Below are 18104 nucleotides of genomic sequence, written 5' to 3' on the forward strand. Positions count from 1 at the left end.
GACTGGCTAATCAAACAGCTACATAGGTCTGTTGGCATAAGAAAAGGTCTTCAAGAGATGCCTGAAAGTTAGTAGCGAGGATTCCTGCCAAATTTCCGCTACAAGAAAGTTCCATAGCATGGGACCGGGGATGCGAAATGCCCGGCTTTTAGCTGAGGCTAGTTGGGCTCTGTAATGTCAGGGACACCCAGCAGTGCTCCTCCAGTTGATCCCAGTGATCAGGTTGGGATATAAGGGCTCAGGTGGTCCTTGAGGTGTGTGCCCATACTCACAAGCACACACACTTCTATCCTTCCTTCGGTCTCTATAGAGCGACTCCTAAAAATTCAAAGTGGCAAAGGACACTCCCCAGGCCCACTTGAAACGGAACATTAGTACGATCACAACACTACAGTCCCAGCTGGTGTGAGCAAGTTTCTATCCTGATCCAACTGTGCTATATTACAAAGCATGGCTCAAGAGATTTTCCCAACCGTGACCAACCAATGCAGATTTCATTCAGGTACAACGTTTTCTTTATTGCTTGATTCTGACCACAAGAAGCAACAAACAAACAAATAAATAAAGTCACTGATTACATTTGTGTCCGTTGCTTTTACAGAAGTTAATACATTGCAGAGATGTCACATTTCAAACTATTGCATTTTTGTTATTGAAAAAAAAGCATCTGCAGTGGGAAAGGCTTTATTAAACTTCAAAATTATCTCTGGTGTAAAGAAAAGCTGATTGTATCTCTTAACTAACCATGGAGGCGGGGAAATTCCAAGGTGGATTAACAATGTAAAGAGCATTGTAGATGTGAAATAGAAGGCACACATGTAGAGATCCTGTTGTATAAAAGCAATTTGTGGAAAATTGGGGAGGGGGAGAGAGAGAGGGGTTAAAGAAAGGAGTCGCCTCCAATTATCACCCCAGACAGTGTTTATAAAATTGAGATCTTCTTAACTCACACCCATGGGATTCTGAGGTCAGTTCAGAAGCTGCTTTAAAACAGCACACAATACTGACAAGGGAGGATGAAGGAACAGAGACCTAAATGGAGCCAAACAATGTTGTAAAATGACAACAGTGACTATAAACCCACAGTAGGGCAATATCTTTATTAAAACTAATAAAGAGAGCCAGTGTTAGAATGTCAGACTGGGATCTGGGAGACCAGGGTTCAAATCCCCGCTCGGCCATGAAGGTGACTGTGATGCCCCTGTATTTATAATACTGTAAATATGGTTAGTGTGGGTTTATTAGAGTATATATGGTAAGTAGACTGAGTGAGAGGGGGAGTACATGGGCTGGAATGCTGGAGAATGTTGTATTATGATTGGCTGAGCGCTTGAGTGTCTGAAGGTATAAATGAGAGGATGACAGTGGAGAGTGGGGTGATTAGTAGAGTGCTGTTAGTGGGAGTTCTGAGGGAGGTTGGAGTTGGTTTTGTGGGTTGGATTGGATTAGGCTGGTAGTGAGGCAGGTTATTGATGACTAGAAACATAAAGAGAAACGCATCTGATGAAACCATACGCTTGTTAACTATACCTTTAAGTAATCTTGTTATTCCTGTGTATATAAACAAATATTTCTTGGTTTACCTAACGCCTGATCCTTGGCTGGGTTTACACAGACCAGAAGGGTGGGCAGGGCATATACCAAGGTTGGAAAACAGTATCAATGGTGGCAGCGGTGAAGAGATAGTGTAACATCATCAGGTATCCAGAGCAACCCAGGGCTGTATTCTTTATAGGCACAAAGATACAGGGGGGTTGTGGCCTGCAAGTGAACCCTGGCACAAAGTAGCAATGGGCAGGAGGAGACTAAGGCACATTCTCAAAGCAATATTGAATTACAGGGAGTGTCTGGTGGTGCTGCCTAGCAGTGGGATCTTGAGAGATCTTTGCTAGAGCCGGTGAGAACCACTTAAAGACCAGGACCCTGAGGTGGGACCATGACAAGGCAGTAGCCACAGGTGGGATCCTAGCAGGTGGTGGCCTGAGGTGGGATCCTGACAGGAAGGGTCCTGACAGTGACCTCAAGTCAATCACTGTCACTCTGCCTAACCTACCTCACAGGTAGGTTGTGAGGATAAATGTGGGAGGGGGAGAACTATGTTTGGATGCTACCTTGAGCTCCTTGGAGGAAAGGTGGAATATAAATAATAATTAAAATAAATAATCAAAATGTTATAAAATAGTGACCAAGCTTCCCTAGAACTCCTTCTGAGAGGAAGGACAGGATGTAAAAATTAATTAATATAATAATAATAATAATAATAATAATAATAATAATGGGTTGTATCCACTTAAGTCTTACTCACAGTATACCCATTGAAATTAATGTACTTAACTCATGTCCATCATCAGTTTCAATGGGTCTACTCTGCGTAGGATCAGTACTGGATGCAACCTATTATGGTAAAATCACAAAGTCTATAGATTTCAAATGGATTCCAGGATTTGTTCTGCAGACTTCGCAGAAAAACATAAAGAGAGCCTGCCGGATCTGGCCAGTGGCCCATCTTGTCCAGCATTCTGTTCTCTGCAGCTGGCATTCTAGGTATTTCATAGGTCATGCATACTTTCCGAGCTCTCATGCTTTGTTTTTGCCCTGCTGACGCTTGTGTGGCTTGGGGGCACCACCGAGCATGGCAAAAAAGAAAAAAAAGGCTATTATGCAAGAGAATATGCATGTTCACAGCTCAGAGGATTAAAGGCCTGTGTTCTTATCACTGCAGAACAGAGTATTATAAATCCAGTCTTAGAATGCTAAATCCCCCCCAGGATGTGCCTATTGTTTGGAAATATGGGGGGGGGGGAGAGGAGCCCTGAGACAGAAATAATCAGTTTTGGAATGGCACACTGTCAAGTAAAACATTTCACGTATTATCTCCTTTCCTTCCCCTTTTTCTCTATCCAGTTCTTTTACTTGGACAAATTAACACGAAAATTAGATTAAAATGAGCCCTTCCTGAATCCCTCCAAAGTTTGACTTTTCAGAAGAGCCTTTCTCTCTGTGTGTTTCATGTTTAAACAATAGGTTGCTAGCACAGGGGTCACTGACAATAGACAGGCAGCTGAAAATGTACTTACGGGACAAGAAAAAGCAAGCGGAGCCTCCAATACTTATCTTGTTCTTCCTGGCTCTCGCAGACTGGTACAAGTGATGGTAGGTATCCTAGCAGGGATGTGCAAACACTCTATGATTGGAAATGTCGCTCAGTTCATAATACATCCCAGCATTCTGTGCTGGACAAATTTGTATTCTAAACCAAAGGTTTTCAAACAGCAGCAGCATTCCTACTTACTCTCTGAGGGCAACAGAATTGACCTTGCTCTAGGGTGTTCAGTAATGAAGTCTTGCAATAAACAGTTGTGATGCACAACTGTTGGAAAGAGGGGTGTACACTTTATGGAGGGATGGAGTTAGGTAGAAAGGGGTGAAAAAGCCCCCAGGTATGAGAATGACTTCTACAAATGCTAAACAAGACCCTTAGGGTTTTATTCCATTAAGGCCTGCTAAGAATAGACCCACTGAAATTTGTTGTTGTTATATGTGTTCAAGTCAATTTCGACTTACTGTGACCCTATGAATCAGCAACCTCCAAGAGCATCTGTCACGAACCACCCTGTTCAGATCTTGTAAGTTCAGGTCTGTGGCTTCCTTGATGGAATCAATCCATCTCTTGTTTGGCCTTCCTCTTTTTCTACTCCCTTCTGTTTTTCCCAGCATTATTGTATTTTCTAGTGAATCCTGTCTTCTCATTATGTGCCCAAAGTATGATAACTCCAGTTTCATCATTTTAGCTTCTAGTGACAGTTCTGGTTTAATTTGTTCTAACACCCAAGTATTTGTCTTTTTCGCAGTCCATGGTATCCACAAAGCTCTCCTCCAGCACCACATTTCAAATGACTTGATTTTTCTCTTACCCACTTTTTTCACTGTCCAACTTTCACATCCACACATGGAAATGGGCTGCCTTCAAGTTGATTCTGACTTATGGCGACCCTATGAATAGGGTTTTCATGTAAGTGGTATTCAGAGGTGGTTTACCGTTGCCTTCCTCTGAGGCTGAGAGGCAGTAACTGGCCCAAGGTCACCCAGTGAGCTTCATGGTTGTGTGGGGATTCGAACCCTGGTTTCCCAGTTCGTAGTCCAACACTCTAACCACTACACCGCGCTGGTTCATCTGGGTCAGTAGCATGTGAAAAGCCAGCGTGAGCTTTTAAGCACTGGAGTTATCTGCTGGTAGTAGTATGTCTCTATCAACATTCTTGCCACAGTATTTTGTACCAGCTGCAGCCTGTAGTCCAGGCCCAAGAGTAGCCCCTAGTGACGGGTGTCCTCCCCCACTGAACTCAGTAAGCATGCAAATAATCAATCCATTCTCAGCAAACTTGCATATCACACCACTGTGAGTAGGACTAGCATTGAATCCTACCTGATGGGTTTACTCTGGGTAAAGTTTAGCTGAATAAAACTGACAATATTTAATATTAATATTGATACAGATTCTGTAGACATTCATATTAGTATGTATTAGCAGGGTTGTGCACTATAAACAGCATTCAACATTGGCAGAACTAAATTCTGCAGCCTTTATGAATTAAGACAAATTAAGCAAAATTGTTTATTTTCTACAGTTCTACTCAGTATTTAAAGATACAAATTGTCAAGCAAAATAAACGGCAAACAAAAGTTCCTTTGTTTTACCCAGATTTATCCCTTTCCTGCCAAATGTTGCAAAATTGTTGCAAAATGTCTTATGCATAGCACTGTTTCTTACTTTGTTTAAATGTTTGTGGTGAGTTTTCAGAATATGTAAAAAAAGGGGAAAGAAATAAAATAAAGCACTGCATCTCCTCTACACAGTGTTACAAGATAAGGGTAAACAATAACTTTAGAAGACATTGATACTAAACATAATTAGTCCATTTGTTTCAATCCAGGGTTTAGTTTTGAAGATAGTGAAAGTGCAATATGACAGTATAATTAATTAAATTTAATTTATACAAATATTTATACAGATTTTTTATAATGGTTTTATGATACTGCCAGCTTTATTTTTTCAGAGGCAGCAGGCTTCTGAATACCAGTTGTTGGAAATTGCTGGAGGAGGGAGTGCTCTTGCACTTGAGTCTTGCTTGTGAGCTTCCCACAGGAGTCTGGTTGGCCAATGTGAGAAGAGGATGCTGGACTAGATGGCCAGCAGGCTCTTATATTCTTATTTTCATTTTCCTTCCTAGTGATGCCATGCATTGGATTTGCCTTTTTCACAGCTGTCACACACTGGGTTGACATCTTCATTAAGCTTCACATCTTCACTACAGTCCCAAGGCCTTGCCCCTGATTAGTCACTGCCAGTTAAGACCCATATACTAATACTAATATATACTATGTGAAATTAAGTGAAATTAAGATTTTTTGCACTTTGACATGCGTCACTTTACCCTTGTTTACATTGAATTGCATTTGCTATTTTACTGCCCATTCACTCTGTTTGGAGAGGTCCTTTTGGAGCTCTTCACAATTTCTTTTTGAACATAAGAACATAAGAAGAGCCTGCTGGATCAGGCCAGTGGCCCATCTAGTCCAGCATCCTGTTCTCACAGTGGCCAACCAGGTGCCTGGGGGAAGCCCGCAAGCAGGACCCGAGTGCAAGAACACTCTCCCCTCCTGAGGCTTCCGGCAACTGGTTTTCAGAAGCATGCTGCCTCTGACTAGGGTGGCACAGCACAGCCATCATGGCTAGTAGCCATTGATAGCCCTGTCCTCCATGAATTTATCTAATCTTCTTTTAAAGCCATCCCAGCTGGTGGCCATCACTGCGTCTTGTGGGAGCAAATTCCATAGTTTAACTATGCGCTGAGTAAAGAAGTACTTCCTTTTGTCTGTCCTGAATCTTCCAACATTCAGCTTCTTTGAATGTCCACGAGTTCTAGTATTATGAGAGAGTTTGTTTTAACTACCCTAAACAATATCATGCTAATGTACAATATAATCATTTGGGGATATAAATTTGCATTTCAAGCCAATGTGGAGGTAAATATTGACTGCAAATTCTATGGTGCCAAAGTACATTTGTCTTCTGAAGGGGTGTTATGTTTTTCCTCTTGAGAGTCAACGTGAGAAAAGGAAGGCAACCAGGTAAGACATTTGTGATGATTAGTTTAACCCTTGGTAGCTTGTACCTCTCGAGCCAGTTTATGCACCACCGCAATTTTTCAGGGTTTGTCTGTCCAGATTCTGAATGGTGGCTGGTGCCCAATGGGACTGGCAGGGCAGAAGGCAGGGAGCCCAATAGTAGAGGAAGCTAGAGCCAATGACCAAGAGAGCCATCCCCTGGACTGGCTGTAAGTAAGAAGTCAGGCTGCTGGGGGCTGGCTGGAGACAGAGTGACTGTGGTGAGTTAGACAGTGCCCATTTGCCCTAATGGATCAACCTTCACTGCAAACAAGCAAGTGAAGTTTGATGGTTTTGCCTACTTGCACATTGGCCACCGAGTAGACAGATTAGGAGGTCTTTTTGTGGATGAAGTACGTGATTCGAGTAAGAGAAATTTAGGACCTTTTTTCCATGGACAGTTTATTATAGAAAATGTATATATCAGTTATAGAGGGGAAAGGTCAAAGAGACTTACATTAAAATAATGCAAAATCTATTAAAAATGATGGATAGAATAAAACAGCAACAGCAGCAACAACAACATGGCAACACCATGCTCCAATGCCAAGCTAGTAGGGTTGCTTGCTATTTATTTATTTATTCCAACAATGCATATGCTGCTTAGTTATAGTCATCTCTAAGCAATTTGTAGAAGACTCAGTACAATGTCTAAAGATGAGTTAAAACTATTTTTTTTTTAAAAAAAAATCAGAATGCTGTTTAAAAGTCTGCTGGAATAAAAAAAAATTCAGTAAGTACTGGAAGTTCCACAGAGACCTCAGCTGGAAGGGACTTTCATAATATTGGGCCTATAATACTGAATACACAGCTACTGGTAAATATGAGCCATGCATCCTAGCCATGGGAGATCATTAACAGTGATTCCACCAAAGATCTCAGTGATTGGGTGGGAATATAAGAGATCAGGAGGTCCTTCAGGTATCCTGGGCCTAAATGGTTAAGGGCCTTGTAAATTAATGCAAGAACTGTGAATGCAAAAACCTGGCTCAGTAGCATATGAGAAGCCAACGTGAGCTTTTAAGCACCGGAGTTACGTGCTGGTGGTAGTATGTCTCAATCAACATTCTAGCCACAGTGCTTTGTACAAGCTGGAGCCTGTGGTCCAGGCCCAAGAATAGCCCCTAGTGACGGGTGTCCTCCCCCACTTCTGTCTCTTGCCACCACCTGCTTATTTGTTACCTAATGCAAGGGGTGTGGGATTCCCATTGCTGTGAGGTGGTCTATTTAGGGGTAAGGAGACTGCCAGTCAAATTCAAGCCTTCTGTCAAGCAGTTCCAGCCCTTCACCCCTCCTGATCTCCCAGACATTTTAAGCCAGTAGCTTAATCCATACAGTCTAAGCCAGCCTTTCCCAACCAGTGTGCCTCCAGATGTTGTTGGACCACAACTCCCATCAGCCTCAGCCAGCATTGCCAATGGCCAGGAAAGATGGGAGTTGTGGTCCAACAACATCTGGAGGCACACTGGTTGGGAAAGGCTGGTCTAAGCAATTGGGGGAGGTGGTACCAGCTTTTGAGTGTCTCCAGAAACCAGTACAGCCAAGAAATCCAATTAAGCAATTTATTTAAGTGGAATATTTATATTTTAAAAAGCAGGGACAGTGCATACAATCAAAAGGAAAATAAAAGCTCTAAATCAGATTTTTCATCTAACTAAACCTGTACTAGGCAAGCTGACATAGCAAAACTTTAATGGTCACGTCTGATGTTGTTTGCCTCCAGAGTTGGTTGCCGGATGAGGGACAAAGGAGTGTTAGCAACATTCCCCTTTTATGGGCGCTTGACCCAGGTGGGCTCTGGTTGATAGGTGGCTCTGACTGGCCTATTGGAGCAACTACAAGGCAGCCCAGAATAGGTTGTTAATCCCTTCTCATAAACTGGAAAGTGGGGCTGCTACAGCTTTAATTACCATTGCAGTTGGTCCAGCCCCCTGGTAGACATAATCTTTCTGTAGCTTCTGTATTGGAGGGGAGAGGTGACATGATGGAAACTAGAGGTCTAGGGCAGCCTTTCCCAACTAGTGGGCCACCAGATGTTGTTGGACCAGAATTCCCATATTTCCTGACCATTGGCAATGCTGGCTGAGGTTGATGGAAGTTGTGGTCCAACAACATCTGGTGGCCCACTAGTTCGGAAAGGCTGGTCTAGGGAATCTCAACAGGGCAGGCTAGAGCAAGGCAGAACTGCACCACAACCCAGGACAACAAGCCACAGTATTAACCGTCAGGGAACAGCTGCACAAGTGGATAAGTTTTGCTGGCGTAAACACTCCTCTATCTGAGGCCTCCTAATTGCAACAAGGAGAGCACCCACATGATGTGTGTCACAAACAAACAAAACAAGGCAGTTTAGGATTGCCTTATGTCATCATGTCCAAATACGTTTTGTTGCACCGAGTGCTCCCGCCAAGGATTAAACATGATAAAGTCTTACCTTTTTTCAAGAGGTAGCTTGTGAAGATGCACAACATACTGAGCCGTGGTGCTTTCTTGTCTGAATAGCTTTGTTTTCTTCAGCTTCCTTAAGCAAATCTGAAAGGCACAAATTCCCCCTGTGTTTCCGCGTGTCCTAAGCTACGTCTGCCTAGGGGCCAGATGTGATGATGATGATGATGTAGTGGAGGTTAGGACTGAAGTCCTGTTTGACTACTGAAGCTTCCTAAACAGAAACGGTTGGATAAATTGGGAAAGCCAAGCAAGTAAAGTTGTTCTGCCTCCCTGAGCCCCTCTTGGGTTATCAGTGTCAATTATGGACCCAAATGAGAAAGCAGATGAGGTTTCAGGAAAGTGGTGGTGGGGAATTTAATGAGAGCCACTGTATTATATCTGCAGAGTCATTTTGTCTGGCACTTTGGTGATCTGATCCTCTGGGGGCAGGCCACGAAGTGCTGTACTTCAATGCCCCTCACCTCACCCCACTTTATGTTACTATTTTCCTGTCTTTCTCTGTTCTATCTGGTCGTTTGATTCTTCACAGCCAGATATTTTACAGAAACTTCCTTCCTTCCTTCCTTCCTTCCTTCCTTCCTTCCTTCCTTCCTTCCTAGCACTCCACCTTATACCAAGACACTTGTGATCCCATTTAATTGTAGATAACCTAGAGCTCTCTTTTACACACTTCTTCAAATGTATGGAACAATATATTAAAGAAAGGGGAGGGGAGAAAACAGTAGGGGAAAGGGCTGCACCTCAGGAATAGAGCACCTGCATGCATAAAGTCCCAGGTTCAGTCCCCAGCATCCGCGGGTAGGGTTGGGAGAGACCCTAGTTCTGAAATCTTGGAGAGCTGCTGCTGGTCAGTGTAGACAATACTGAGCTAAATGGACCAGTGGTCTGACTCAGAGTGTAAGGCATCCTCCTATGCTCTAGAAGACAGGATAGTGACACTATTGTACCGAACTAAGCACAGTTTTTGTGGTTAGCTAGCTACCATTTGGAACATAAGCTGTATGTTTTTATGTATTTTTCCATAGCTAACAAATGTATGATAACAGAAGCTTTTATGGACTACGTCCACCTCATCAGATGCACGAAATGTTATCTTGAGGGGTTTTTTTGTGTGTGTAGTTATAAGAGAGATAAGAAAATAAAGTGGAAGATGATGATAACTACGTGTATTAGCAGTGGCCATTTATATCAACACAACAGTGGTGTTGATAAAGCACACACTTGTTTTTTTTCCCCTATAGCTTCTGCTCTTTGTAATGTGTGTGAATCCTTGTTGCTAGCCTATAATGCAGCAAAACCCATTGTCTTGCGTTCAGAGGAAAATGAGGTGTAATTTGCACTCAGTTAAATGTGCACATAGGAATGAATGTAGGTGTCAAGCCTGCCAAGGATGCAGTGTAGCCATTGGTTTTGTGGTGAGGATTATCAGACTCAGGACCCACTTTAATCCCCATCTGCAAGATGGGACATTTTTAAAAATCTGGTGCCGGTTCTTTCCTCTTTACACTCTAGATGACCAGATATAAAGGAGGTCAGGGCTCTTATACCTTAAGTTACTAACTGCACTGGAGAATTTCCCAAGTCAAAAGTGGCCTTGCTGGCCCATGAGATAAATTCTGAAGCCATATTAGGGAAATACCTTTATTTTTAGGCCACCCAAAATATCATAAAATAGCGTGGAAGTATTCCAGTTCTCCAGAAATGTAAAGGAGCGGGGAAAGAGAAAACCTTGGTTGCTGGAAACATCAAGAGTCTGCAGTTGGTGAGAGTCTTAAGCTAGAGCCTCCTCCCAAACTCTGTCTTAAGACTCTCACCAAGTACAGACTCACAGAGTTGTGTCAAACTAAGTTTTACTCAGAGTAGAACCACTGAAAATAATGGACCTAAGTTGGTCATGGCCATTAATTTCAGTGAGCAGGACTAGCATTGGATATAATCTATGGTGTTGTTATCAACCAATATTTTCTCTCACTCCTGCGCTCCCTTGCTTTGTTTAACATCCAGCCTGGAGTTCTGTGGAACTTGAAAGCTTGCATGCTATTTTGTTCTATTTTGGCAAACCTAATAATAAAGTACATAGAAGAAGAAGACAAACAAGATGAAGACGAAGATGACGACGAAGATGAAGAAGAGAAAGAAGATGACAAGACGAAGAAGATCTGCAGTCTTCTGAGAAAAAGCCGAAGAGAGTCATAGAGTAGACTCACTGAAACTAATGAACCAAAGTTAGTCATGCCCAATAACTTCAATGGGCCTACTCTGAGTAGAACTAGCAGTCTGAAATTTCCCTTTCTGAAGAGGTAAACAATTTACGGGTAAAGGACACACTTACTGTTGTGCCAGCTCCAGTGCATCTTTATTTCTCTTTTCTCAAAATGGGCACACCATCAAACCCCACCCCTTTGTAGTCTTTAAACCTTGTCGGATCAGTTCCAGTGAAGTTTTTTTTTTTTTTTTTTTTAAATCAGCTTCAGGGAGGTTTTGCAACTGGTTGGCAGATTGACCCCTTTGTCTTCCAGGTGTGGCCAATGGAAACACTTTGCTGCAGGCGCTGGTAGAGACAGTGATATCCAATGTTTTGCTTTTGGCGGTCCTGAACAGTTTAAAGGTGGCAGTGGGGAAGGGAGGGGTGGCCAGCAGAGGTGCTTCAAAGCACAGCTAGAAAAACCATTCTCGCTGCTTTTGAAGCAACTAATGTGCCCACAGGCTACATCTGGTAACCCTGTTTTTGTTTTTCTCCTGATGCTCTTTCTTAAGAATTAAACAACTCAATAAAGGATTATAGAAAATGGAGGCAGGGCCCAATGGTGAAACCCAGCTCAAGGCAGGGGTTACCCACTTGCCAGCTGAAGAGTGTAGCTGTAATATGCAATCCTCCAAAGCACTTTTCTTCCTTTAAGAAAATGGAGACATTAGATGGAAAACAGCGAAACCTACTCTGAACAGTTTCTCATGCACTGTTGAGATTAGTCCCACCAAATATGTGCACCAACTCAGTTATTCTTAAACTGAATCAGTTTCAGAATCAATGTGATCTTCTGCATATTCCTTCCCCGCCTCCCTTCCTTTTCCAGGGTGTAGCATTTCTGTCTAATGCAGGTTGAAAGATTTGTAAGTGCTTAATGCAGCGTTCAGATCATCCCTGCATTTTGCATTTTAAACATCTCTTTGCTGCTAGAAGCAACCAGCCAAGCTTTCCCCTCAGCAACAACATGCCATTTTGCAAAGCCCCGATGGTCCCCACTGCTGTTGCTCTGTCAGCTTTCCAGCTTTTCCTGCTGGTGCTCCTTCGTACTTGGATGCTGTGATCGTTGGCTTCTGCCCTCAAAACTATGGCTAAGCAGCTACTGATTGTGTATCTGTTGGCCTAAACAAAATCTACCCTTACTCACCTTCTTAAATGTCAGCAGTAGCCTGTTTTTTGTCTAGATAATATGCCAAACACAATGTTTGAGTACTGCATGCTTGGTTTTAGTGCATGGTGGACAAGGTATGTTGGAATTGCCATAGAAGCATAATAGGATGCTGCACTTCTCCCTGCGGTCTCATGGACAGCCATTGTGGTGTAGCTGGTGGAGTGTTGGACTGAGACCTGAGAGACCAGGGTTCAAATCCCCACTCAGCCATGAAGGTCACTGGGTGACCTTGGGCCAGCCGCCTTCCCTCAGCCTAACCTACCTCACAGGGTTGTTCTGAGGATAAAATTGGGAGGTGGAGAACCATATTTGGATGCTGCCTTAAGCTCCTTGGAGGAAAGGTGGAATATAAATATAATTAATTAATCAATCAATCAATTAATTAATGTGGGAGAGCAAGTGTAGTGTTTAGAATGTTGGCCTTTGACACCAGAGTTGTGAGTTCATATGTGTGCTTGGGCCATGAAGCCATGAAGCTCACATAACCTAACCTACCTGACAGTGTGGTTTCAAGATGAACCTGGCAGTAATACCTTTCCACGTGTGCCATTCTTGCAGTGGAATATAAATGTGATAATAATACAGGGAGAAGATTCTACAACCCTATAGCAAGGCTCAACTCTAAACCTTTTAAGTGTCTACATTATATGACTGAGGCCATGACATGTGTGTTTAATTTTTTAAATAAATGTAAATGTAGTGCCTTCAAGTCGATTCTGACTTATGGCAACCCTATGAACAGGGTTTTCATGAGGCTGAGAGGCAATGACTGGCCCAGGGTCACCCAGTGAGCTTCGTGGCTATGTGGGGATTCAAACCCTGGTCTCCCAGGTCGTAGTCCAACACCTTATCCACTACACCACACTGGCTTTTACAGCAGTTTTTAATAAGGAGCCTGATTGCATTTTTTTTTTATGGAGTTTGAGAGTGAGGGTGTAGAATCAGCCACTGGATTTTGTTCTCTCCTCTTCGTTTAGGGCGGTCTGATTGCTCTCCTCTTGCTGCTGCTGGTGTTCACCGTAGCCTTGTACGCCCAGCGCCGTTGGTACAAGCAACGCAGGATCCCGCAAAAGAGTGCCAGCACAGAGGCCACCCACGAGATCCATTACATCCCTTCGGTGCTGCTGGGCCCGCAGGGAAGGGAGAGCTTCCGGAACTCACGCTTACAGGCCCACACCTCGGTCATTGGCATGCCCATCCGCGAGACCCCCATCCTGGATGACTACGACTGTGAGGAAGAGGAGAATCCCCTGCGTCCTGAGCACGCGTGCAGGGAGGACGAGTTTGGGAGCCAGATGATGCGGCCTCTTGACAGTCTGGGCAGGAGCGGGGAGAAGCCTGACTATGACAAGAAAGGTTTGTTTGTTTGTTTGTTCATTCTTCCTTCCTTCCTTCCTTCCTCCCTTCCTTCCTCCCTTCCTCCCTTCCTCCCTTCCTTCCTCCTCCCTCCTCCCTCCTCCCTCCCTCCTTTCTTTCTTTCTGTCTTTCTTTCCTTCTTTCCTCCCTCCCTCCCTCCCTCCCTCCCTCCCTTCCTTCCTTCCTTCCTTCCTCCTTCCTCCCTCCTTCCCTTCTTTCTTTCTTTCTTTCTTTCTTTCTTTTTTTTCTTTCTTTCTTTCTTTCTTTCTTTCTTTCTTTCTTTTTTTCTTTCTTTCTTTCTTTCTTTCTTTCTTTCTTCTCCCTCCCTCCCTCCCTCCCTCCCTCCCTCCCTCCCTCCCTCCCTCCCTCCCTTCTTTCTTTCTTTCTTTCTTTCTTTCTTTCTTTCTTTCTTTCTTTCTTTCTTTCTTTCTTTCTTTCTTTCTTTCTTTCTTTCTTTCTTCTTTCTTTCTTTCTTTCTTTCTTTCTTTCCTTCCTTCCTTCCTTTTGTCAGAAGCAGCTGTGATGCGTCCTTCCCTGGCTCTCCCTGTCAGGTTCCTACCTGCTCGTGGTTACTGCCTGTCTCTAGGCACCACCAGGGACTCCACCAGTCCAGACCGCACTCTCTTATGGTTTACCTATCCGCTCTAGCACAGATCTCAACAGATCCCCCTGCTAGGCAACCACCAGTAACGTCCCAATACTAGTATTCCCAGAAACTCTGAATACTGGTATTGTTATTCTCTTCACCGCTGCCACCATTTGTTACAGTTCCCCTTCAGCCTTGGTCATTACCTTACCCTCCCTTCTGGTCTGTGAAACCCCAGCCAAGGATCAGGCCTTTGGTAAACCAAATTAAGTATTTATTACAGATAACAAAGCTAACAAGATTAACAAGATTTCTTCTTAAGGCACATAAGCATATGGTTTTACTCAATACTAATCCGAACTCCACCTCCCTCCTTCTTCACTCTCTCCTGGCAAACAACTCTCTCAAACCCCACCAAGCAATCCACTCTTTCTCTTCTCCCCCCAGATTCCACAATTCACCACCTCACATTCACCCAGATTTACCTGTCATCCTTTCATTTATACTGTCAGCCATTTTAAACATTCAGCCAATCATCAAGCATTCTATTGCCCATTCACTCCCCCTCCTCTTCCACTACTTACCATGTATACTCTAAACAACCAGCACTTACCATATATACACTAATATATAGGAACATCACAGCAGCCATCTTTGGAATGTGCTAGAGGGGTCATTAAGAAGTGACGGATGAGAAGGGAGGCATAATAATAATAATAATAATAATAATAATAAATTTAATTTCTTCGTCGCCTATCTGGCCAATGGCCACTCTAGGCGACTTACAAAATTGTTAAAATACAATTGATAAAATACAGTAATACAATATAAAAACAACACATCTGCAGCAACAATATTAAAACTGGGCAGGAGGCATTTCAGTTATAACAATTAACCCTCCCCAGATACCCCGAAGGCCTGCTGAAAGAGCCAGGTCTTTAAGGCTTTCCGAAACACATTTAAAGAAGAGGCGTGCTGGAGATCTTGTGGGAGGGAGTTCCAAAGAGTGGGGGCCGCCACTGAGAATGCCCTCTCTCTTGTACCCGCCAATCTGGCTGATTTTGTTGGCGGGATTGAGAGAAGGCCCTGTGTGGCCGATCTTGTCGGGCGGCATAATTGGTGGCGTTGAAGGCGCTCCATGAGATAAACTGGGCCGGAACCATGTAGGGATTTAAAGGTCAATACCAACACCTTGAATTGGGCTCGGAAAACAACTGGTAGCCAGTGTAGGTCGAACAACACTGGTGTGATGTGATCTCGGCGGCGACTATTCGTAAGTAGTCGAGCCGCCGCATTTTGTATCAGTTGTAATTTCCGGACAGTTTTCAGGGGTATCCCCACGTAGAGCGCATTACAGTAGTCCAAACGAGAGGTGACCAGGGCGTGTACCACTAGTGGGAGCTGGTGAACAGGAAGGTAGGGTTGCAGCCTTCGTATGAGGTGTAGTTGGTACCAGGCTGCCCGGCTCACTGCCGAAATCTGAGCCTCCATGGACAGCCTGGAATCAAGCACAACCCCAAGGCTGCGGACCTGGTGCTTTAGGGGTAGACTCACCCCGTTGAACTTCAGGTCAATGTCGCCCAACCTTCTCTTGTCCCCCACAAGTAGTACCTCGGTCATCAGGGTTCAACTTCAGCTTGTTCCTTCCCATCCATCCACTCACGGATTCCAGGCACTTGGACAAGGTCTCCACAGCCAACTCTGGTGAAGATTTAAACGAGAGATAGAGCTGAGTGTCATCCGCATATTGATGACACTGCAGCCCAAATCTCCTGATGATTGCCCCCAGCGGCTTCATATAGATGTTAAATAACATAGGAGAGAGGATAGAGCCCTGTGGCACACCACAATTGAGAGGCCAAGGGTCTGATACCTCCTCCCCCAACGCTACCTGTTGGTACCTATCGGAGAGAAAGGAATGGAACCACTGTAATACAGTGCCTCCAATTCCCAATCCCTCCAGGCGAAGCAGAAGGATACTGTGGTCGACAGTATCAAAAGCCGCTGAGAGATCGAGGAGGACAAGAAAGGTGGATTCTCCCCTATCTAATGCCCTCCTCAAATCATCTACCAGAGCGACCAAGGCTGTTTCAGTTCCGTGACCAGTCCTGAAACCCGATTGGTATGGATCCAAATAATCCGTTTCATCCAAGTGTGCTGACAACTGGTTGGGCACCACTCGCTCAATGACCTTGCCCAGAAATGGCAGATTCGAAATTGGGCGGAAGTTATCGAATACTTGGGGATCCAAGGAGGGCTTCTTTAAGATGGGCTTTACAATTGCCTCCTTGAAGGCTGATGGCATCACACCCTCTTTCAAGGATGCGTTTACCACCGCTTTGATCCCTTCGCCCAATTTCTCTCTGCAGCTCACAAGGAGCCACGAAGGCAAGGATCAGTAAGACAAGTGGTTGGCTTCACAGATGAAAGCACCTTGTCCACTTCCTCAGAAGGGAGAAGCCGAAACCGATCCCAATTTACCGGCATGCAACTGGCCAACTCTGGTTCATCCACTGTGTCCACGGCGCACGGGATTGAGCTCCATAAGTGTTCGATTTTATCGGTGAAGTGTTTTGCTAAGTCGTCACAGGAGGCCTTTGACTGTTCCAAGGGTTCCTGAGCAACTGGACCGACCAGACTTCGGACCACCTGGAACAGCCTCCTGGGACAGCACTCCGCAGACGCAATAGAGGCAGCAAAGAAAGCCTTCTTTCCTACCTTTATTGCCACTTGGTAGGCAGCTACTGCTGCTCTAACCTGTGTCCGGACATCTTCGGAGCGGGATTTCCGCCACCGGCGCTCTAGTCGTCTCACCTCCTGTCTCAAGCTACGCAACCGTGGTGTATACCATGGTGCTAGCTGAGTTCTATTCAGGGGGAGAGGACGTTTCGGAGCCACCCGGTCTAATGCCCTGGTGATCCCCACGTTCCACTCCTTCACCAGGGTTTCAACCGGGCGACCTTCAGCAGGTTCCAATTCCCGAAGCGCAGTCAGGAATCCATCCGGATCCATCAGGCGTCTGGGGCGGACCATTTTAATAGGTCCTTCACCCCTGCGGAGGGGGCATGGCAACGAGAAGTCCATATTTACCAGGTAGTGGTCTGACCATGACACAGGAGTGGCAAGAATCACTCCCAACTTCAGACCACTTCTCTCCTCTCCCAGGACAAATACTAGGTCGAGAGCATGACCGGCTACATGGGTGGGCCCAGTATTACTTAGGTACAGTTCACTCTTCCCTCTTCCAGGGTTGCGATGAGTAAGCACAGGGCTGCTGCGCTTTAAATGAGCTCTGGGTTTCCAGGAGCAGTTTGCTGGCGTGGAGAAGCCGTTCACAGACACATGGCCCAGATGCTTCACTAGTCAATCTCTTTCTCTGTATAGATTTTAAATATAATCATTGTCTTCCATTGAGGAACTTGGATAGTTGCATGCATGGTGTCCCTGTAGGGACTCAGTCTCTAGCATAAGACAAGTTGAGACCTACCCCTGCTTATGTGTGGCAAATGTTTCATAATCTTGGAAGGACTTCTCACCTTATCAGTTTGCATATCCTTTCTGCTGGATAGAATCTCTCTGGGAACAAATACAGTACCAGATCTTTCAGTTTAATACTGTGTAGCCCCTCAGCTGGAGCTTTTGATATTCAGAGCACTGCCTGAAGGGGGGAATTATAATCATTTGTAACACCACTGGAAGGCAGGAAGGGACACAGGCCGTATTATAGGTGCATGATTGCATGTTCAGGTGGAGAGTGAAATACATTCTGAGCCTGTTGTCAGCAGCCAGAAATCCATTTCTAGCATTCCAGCGTTAGGGTTCTTTCTATTTCTTTTGTTCCTTGTTCCTGAGGGTGACGTGGTGGTGACAAATGGTTCCTGAGTTCTCTTCTCATTTTAGTGCCCATTCTTCCTGTCAGCACCTTTGTCACTGGGTAAAGGCCACACTTAAATTATATCCCAAACTGCAATATTCTATCAGGTTTGGAGTAGATAAAATGGCGTAGAGCAGCCTTTCCCAACCGGTGTGCCTCCAGATGTTGTTGGACCACAACTCCCATCAGCCTCAGCATTGCCAGTGGCTGAGGCTGATGGGAGTTGTGGTCCAACAACATCTGGAGGCACACCGGT

At 44.6% G+C, this 18104-nt stretch overlaps 1 protein-coding gene across 5 annotated transcripts in view; it reads left to right on the plus strand.

Annotated features, from left to right (window-relative positions):
* The window catches only part of ASTN2 (astrotactin 2), a 773365-nt gene that overhangs the window by 242205 nt on the left and 513056 nt on the right, over positions 1 to 18104 (plus strand). For all 5 annotated transcript variants that reach the window (XM_061604310.1, XM_061604311.1, XM_061604312.1 and 2 more), the window contains exon 3: positions 13010 to 13388. In XM_061604310.1, the coding sequence (XP_061460294.1) occupies positions 13010 to 13388 (379 nt within the window). The remainder of the gene's footprint in view (positions 1 to 13009; positions 13389 to 18104) is intronic.

The sequence above is a fragment of the Rhineura floridana genome, chromosome 20, assembly GCF_030035675.1.
Source record: "Rhineura floridana isolate rRhiFlo1 chromosome 20, rRhiFlo1.hap2, whole genome shotgun sequence".
Classification (NCBI taxonomy): domain Eukaryota; kingdom Metazoa; phylum Chordata; class Lepidosauria; order Squamata; family Rhineuridae; genus Rhineura; species Rhineura floridana.